The 6,943-nt window shown below is 40.7% G+C and overlaps 1 protein-coding gene across 2 annotated transcripts in view; it reads left to right on the top strand.

Moving 5' to 3' along the window:
• Window positions 1-6: 6 nt before the first annotated feature.
• The window catches only part of Cacnb4 (calcium voltage-gated channel auxiliary subunit beta 4), a 261,511-nt gene continuing 254,574 nt past the window's right edge, over window positions 7-6,943 (top strand). For both annotated transcript variants that reach the window (XM_048812261.1, XM_015479177.2), the window contains exons 1-2: window positions 7-165; window positions 391-474. In XM_048812261.1, coding sequence (XP_048668218.1) covers window positions 157-165; window positions 391-474 — 93 coding nt within the window. In that variant the 5' untranslated portion in view covers window positions 7-156. The remainder of the gene's footprint in view (window positions 166-390; window positions 475-6,943) is intronic.

Genomic DNA, 6,943 nt, shown 5'->3' with positions numbered 1-6,943 from the left:
TTTCTCCTCCCGCTCCTCCTCTTTCTCCTCCTTCTTCTTTTTCTCCTCCTCCTCCTCCTCACCCGCGTCCGGGTCTCCGCGCTCCCGCTCCGGAGCCCGCAGTCTCCCCCAGCCGATGCCGGGGACTCGGACCCCGCACCTTGGGAGTCTTTGTTAATGGATGTGGTGGGTGCTCCTGGGCTGTTCTTGGGATTTTTTTTTCAGCCGTCGAGGCTTGGAGTGGGTGGGAGGGAGCGTGGGCTGCATTTGGGAGAAGCAAAGGAGACCTGGGTGCGGGCTCTGGGGGACCCCAGGGTGCTGGTCCGGAGGTGGATTCTAGCCGGGGGTGGTCGCCCGGCTCCTCGCTGCGTTCCTCACTGGCTTCTCTCTGGCCCCGTGTGTCGAGTCCAGGTGGCCCGAGGCACCACGACCCGGAGGAGCAGGTTGAAAAGATCCGATGGCAGTACCACTTCGACCAGCTTCATCCTCAGACAGGTAGGAGGCTGCGGCTACCCAGGAGCAGGGTGGGGAGGAGCCCGAGCGCGCGGTGTTGGGGTCCTGCAGCCGAGCGCTACTCCGGTGTGCGGGAGCCGCAGGTCCGGTCCCCACGCGCGCCTCTTCGGACTCGTTTCCTCTCCCTCTAGCTTTGGCTCCCAAAGTCATCGAATCCAGGCATCTTCATCCCCGCGCGCGCCTTTTGGGGCTCCGTCCGTCTCCCTGTATCCTGGGCTGCAGGTGTTCGGGTCCAGGTGTCTCCTCATAGCTTGGGAAGTTAGTTTGTACTTGTGGACACAGGTCAGCGGAAACAGGACATTTGGTCAGGGACTTTGAATTTAAGAGCTAGAAATGTATCTGATTACACCGTCAGTGTGTGGAGAAACATCTTTAAGGGGTGTAACTCGACTTTGTGTACCCTGATCCCTGGGCCATGGAGCTAGTTTGATTCACAGTGAGAGATAGGTGGTTTCTCCTATTTTTATCTCATTTTTAATACTCTTCTCTGTCTAGTTCTTGGAGAGATCTCCAAGCTCTTGTCAAAAGAAAGACCCTGAGCAGAAAGTTTGATCTCTCTTTGGGACCACATCTTTGATTCCTTTAATTAGGGAAGGACCGCCGGATCAGGTTAAACCTAAAATGAGCAGAGGCGGGCAACTCAGTCGGGGCGGGGGGGGGGTGTCTCAGTGGAATTACACTTGTGTTTGCTTTCTTTGTGCTTGCCTTCTTCTGCGTGAGTCTAGTGCGAGTTGTTTGAGCTGAGGGTCGTTGATAATGCTCGATTCTTAGGTGCCTTTCACCCCGACACAGAAAATTGGTCCTCAATTTTTATACTGTCCCTGTGCTGTAAATGAAACCATCCCTAGCTGCTGGGTGCTAGAAAAATTATGCAAAAGTAAGTCACCTTGATCTCTCTTTGGAGCAGAAAATGTTGGGTCGTGTGTGTTTGAGCATGAGTTGGAAAGACAGATCACCTCACCCAGACACTTTTTTCCCAGGTTCCGCTGTGGGCTGCTGGAGTGACCTTGAGAAGTTCTCTTCCCTCTAGGTCACTCAGAACATTGTGTAATGTGTTTCTAACCTGTGATGACAGCTGTGGTATTTCTTTCCTGATTATCATCAAACTCAACAGATTTTCAACTTGGAATGGGGTTTTAGATTAAAAATTGGACTCCATCTTCTCCTAAAGGGTCTATAAAGCATGTTTGGATATTTGCAGAATTTTACTTTCTGCAGAAACAGAAATGATTATTACTACCCTTTCATTCACTAAGTTTGTGCATTATTAAAATACACTTTGGATTCTGGATTAATCTAAAAGTAAGTTCTTTGCTTTTTGCAGTTGCTTAGATTATTTATGTGTTTGGTAAGGTAAAGACGTTCATTTTTTAAAAAAAATTTTGAGTTATGCAACTGTTTGAGGTCTTGCAGATGTTTATTTTGTAGGTGTCTATTTTTGGTAGTGCTCTATTGTTGCAAATTCTTGGAAATACTAATTATATAGCAGTGCATTATATGAGCTGATAAAATAAAACTTTTCAGTTCATCATCACTGCACTAACACTTTTGTCTTCAAATCACAAATAAAACAATATTTTCTCTAATTTTTTTATTCTTATGCCAATAAATGATTGAGATAATGTATGCATAAACTCTTGTTAAGTGTGTTGCTATGTGTTGTTTTAAAAATGTAATGATTATTGCAAAAGTAATTTTTGGAGCAATTTGGATCAGTGTAGGCCTTAAAAATAAATATATTTCATAAATCTTTCTGAAACTGGGATTTGTTGAATTGATAAAATGGTCTAACTTAAATTTAAGAGTTACTTGTAATAATATTATGTACATAATCTTCCTTTTTTTGGCACAAAAATAGTACCTAATTTTTTGAGCACTTTACAGCTCAGAATGAGTATCCTACATGTGATCTCATTTAAATGGATCATACAGACTTCTCTAATGGCTACAATTTAAAAAACTGGGTGATTTATATTTCTTTGATAATATGGGAAATTGTAAATGAAATTTAACAGTATGCTTAGAATAAAATTGTACAGTTTTTCACCCAAATGTCAAAAATATTTTTTTCAAAAAGCACAACAGCTGTTTGAGTTAATAGAGCTTCATTATTTGTAGAATGACCAGTGATTTATTGATATTTAAATTTTTGAAATGTTGAAGTGTGGAACTTTTGGTGATATTTCACAGTCTGTTCAGTGCCTTCACACAGAAGAAGATGGTGGGATACCAATAAAAATAATGCTGCTCATTTCTTTGTCATGTCATTTACAAAGATATGGAGGAAAAGTTCTCACAAAAAAAAAACAAAAAACCATGTGTCACATCAGATGAGGAAGACTGGTGAAGAGCAGAGGGAATTTGGCAAACTTAATAAAAACACTGTTCTTCAAGCTGGTAAATGAATTTCATTGCTTGTGTGTGCTGTGCACATGTGTGTACACGCATACACATGCACTCATTTGAGTTGGCCTGAAAAGGAGCAGACTGAGAGCCTGCCTCCACACTGAGGGCTGCTCACAAAGTCCCTCAGGCATCTTTGACCTTGTTTCCTGGTCTACTAGATTGCTGGCTTCCACAATTTAAGAGGGATGGAGGTTTTGGAATGAATCCAGGGAGCAACTAATGGCTTTTTTGAGGAAAGGTGACAAGATTAAATATTTTGCCACTGAAAGGAGAGAAAACTAAGGGTGACCCAGAAATCATCTTCAAAGTGTACACAAAAGCATTCTTTGAAAATGTGATGGAGTGTTCTTGTTCTTCATTGAGGATGAAACTCAAAATTGGCTAAAATTAGAAAGGAATGATGTTTTACAGCAAGACTTTGCTAAGAATATTGCTCTCATTGGAATGGCTTTCTGCATGTGGCCATAGAATTTTCCTCCAGGAGATTCCTTCTGACAGGTTATTTGTGAATGAATTATTTATTCGTCTTTTGCGTTTTTAGGAAACACTTAAATATTTGCTGTGTGCCCAGTACTGTGTTAGATATTATGGGAGAAGAATAACAAGATGAATGAGGCTCAGCTTCTGCACACAAAAAGTATTTTATAGTCTAGTTATGGAGATGGAGATGTATGCAAATAGTATAATGAAATGTAACAGGGAGAGGGTCACAATAACCGTGTACACTGAGTGCTGAAACACCCATGGGTGTCACTGTATATGCAGTATCTATGATGGAGGACTTCAGGTTAGTCCTCTTCCCACTGGGGTTTGAAGAGAAAATCTGATCCAAGTGGGATTTGTTGTTGATCTCTTCTTGTTAAGTCTGCCTTTGTGAGGACTGTGCAGGTCTCACATGGCCTGGCCCCTATTTGCTTCCAGCCTCCTCTTGAGCCATGATCTCTTATATATGTATACAGAGCTTGAAAATACCATCCTCCCTTTGCACGTGATGAGCCCTTTGACTGGAGTACTCTTGCTATCTCCTTTGCCTAGTTAACTTTTAATCTTCCTTGATATCTGGGAGTTTAGTCTTCACTTCCCTTTCTAACCACCCTATTAAATATCAGTTACCCAACTAGGGGCTCCCAGAGTTGAGTGCTTTATGCTAGTTTTCAGTAGCACCACCATTGTTATAATTTAGTGTGTACTTAGATTTCTCTGTTAATGTCTGTCTCTCCATCCAGATGATGAGATCCACGAGGACAAAAACATGTCTGTATTTGACCTTCTTTGTGTCCCCAGCATTTAGCATAGTGCATGTTCAATAAACACTGGAATGAACGAAGGAGTGGGTAATGGAGGACTAACTTGACCTGTGTTAGGCATGGAGTTCTGCTTCAACATTAAATGCTTCATTTAATGGAAGAAATTGCTTCTTGACAAATCTCCACCAAAACTTAGTAGCTTAAAACAACAATTTATTTCTGTACACTGACCAGACAGTTCTTTTGCTTCATATGATGTTATGTAGGCACTAAGATGGCTAGAAGGTCCAAAATAGCCTCACACATGTGGTTGGCAGTTGGTGCTGGCTGCTGGCTGAGAGCTCAGCTAGAGCTCTTGGCAGGGGGTTCAGTTTTCCTCCACCTGGGCTTCAGCATGGCTGCCTGAGCTTCTTGATAATATGGTGGCTGGATTCCAAGCAGGAACATCCCCAAAATCAAAGGCTGAAAGCTGCAGGTCTCCTGAGTCTCAGTTTCAAAAGTGACATGACATCACTTTTCTTGCATTCTCTTAAGTCAAAACCCATCTAAGATCCTGTCCCATTTTAGGGGGAGGGAAAAGAGATTGTCTCTTGTTAGAGTACTACAAGGTCATATTGCAAAAGAACCAAAATAAAATAGGAAATCAAATTCAGTGTTAATAGAATGTTACACATCGAGTAAGTTAAATGTTATTCAATCAAAATGACAAATTAAAGGAAAAAAATATATATATTCAATAGATGCCAAAAAAGGGGGCATTTGATATATTTAAAGGAGCTGGGTGGGTGTGGTGGTACATGTCTCTAGTCACAGCTATTCAGGAAGCTGAAACAGGAATATCACTTATGCCCAGGAGTTGAAGACCAGCTTGGGCAACATAGTGAGACTCCTCTAAAATAAATAAATAAATAAATACATAAATACATAAATAAATAAATCTAATAAAAATTAAAAGTAAAAATTAAATCTAATAAAAACTATCATTTCACAGCAAATACCATATTAAGTTGAGAAACTAGAAACAACTTTTGTATTCACCAATCAGTAAGTGTTTAAATAACAGCATACCTACAAAGTACTATTTGGCCTTTAAAGAGAAAAATGAAGTACAAATGAATGTAGTGATATGGAAATACATTTCAGACATTCACTTGAAATATGTTCAAGTGAAAAGAAAGTTATAGAATAATATGTAATAAACTTCCATTAAAAGAAAGAACTTGTGGGATGGAATATATGATTGTAGCTATCTTTGGAACCATCTACCTTAGAGCAAGAAACCTAGTGTTTTTTAAGGTATGCTAATCAGATGATCCTTACAATAATTCATTGAGCCCACATTGTATTTAGAGATCTAAAACATATTCAGATTCTAAGTTGATAGTATAATAAAACAAGTTGGCAGACAAATTCTTTGGATTATAATTTGAGCACTGGATATAGACACGTTTCTCTGATGAAATGCAAATTCATCAACAGAAGGTATCTGCCTTGTGCCTAGCTCTAAGAATAATTATATGCCTGGAGGCATGTATATATGCAAAATTTTTCCATAAACATAGAATCACAGAATTTTAGAACAGGAAGAGATTGCAAAAAGAAAATACTTCAGTTTCTTCTTTTCAAATAAATAAAACATAGGCCCAGGGACATAAAGATCACACCAATAGGTAGTGGTGGAACTGAAACAGCGGACCCTGACTCATACTGCTGTTTTCTCACCACAGCACGCTTATCCCTGGATAATCAAGATAGACACACAAACTTCCAGAGATATAGGTACATTAAAGGACATAGGAGTTTATTCCTCTTAAATCTAGGAAGTATTCTTAATCTATATGGTTGTTGTGAAGAACAAAGCATCAGTTGGAGAATCTGGAGACCATGGTTTCTCCCGAATTCCATCATGGATGACATGTTTTGTTTGCATGGTTCACAGTTCACATTGGGGCCTTGATTTGTTTGTATATTTACTTACTTAACTAGTAGTTGTATTAGTCTGGCCAGTTTAATAAAACTGGTTTTGACAACTGTGGACACGAGTAAACAGGTGATGACAACTTAGAAGCTAGACCCAGAAGTTGGCCAAAGCAAGAAGCCACTGTCACCTTTAGGCTGGAAGGACAAGGGGAGGAAACTGTTACTGGGGTTCAATGGTCAGAGTCACTTGGCAAGAGCTAGAACCATAGGGATCCCATTTGATGAGAGCTAGATAAAGAATAGATGCAGCCTCTGTCAAAGCAGCTGCTTGAGGTAGACAGAATGGGGAGAACTCCCTTGCTTCTCCTCGCGCACCCTCCAGTCCTCTGCTTTGGCTGACCAGGGAGCCTGGGAAGCAGCCTGCAACACTGGCTCCCTGATATAGACAGCTGCCTGGGGAAGGGCAGGAGTGCCTCTGAGGGAAACAGGCTAGGACCAGCACAACCATTATATTTTAGAGACTGTATGGATGAGGAATTATTTTCATCAGCCAAGTCGGCAGTTTTTCTTGCTCTGTAAGTTTCCACTTACTCCCTTGCTAAATGGTATGGTCCAGTTACAATGAACTCTAAGGAAAAATTCACACTTCCTTTGTAAATTTTTTTGTGGAATGAACCTTTCCAAAGAGATCTGATAGAGCAAGGAAGAACTCTGTCTCTCCTGGCAAACTGGGCTTTGTTCTTTTTTGGGGGGCTTGAATAAGTTAAACTGGATTTACAAAACTCACTATTAAGAAATTTAATTACGGGGCAGCTAACCAATTAAGCAGTCATATTTGCTTATCTCCAAGATTCTGTTCTTGGCCCAGAGTTCCCTAA

Source organism: Marmota marmota, unplaced genomic scaffold (assembly GCF_001458135.2).
Source record: "Marmota marmota marmota unplaced genomic scaffold, marMar, whole genome shotgun sequence".
In the NCBI taxonomy this organism is placed as follows: domain Eukaryota; kingdom Metazoa; phylum Chordata; class Mammalia; order Rodentia; family Sciuridae; genus Marmota; species Marmota marmota.
The sequence above is the reverse complement of the archived record's forward strand: the minus strand, read 5'-3'. Positions and strand labels throughout refer to the sequence as shown.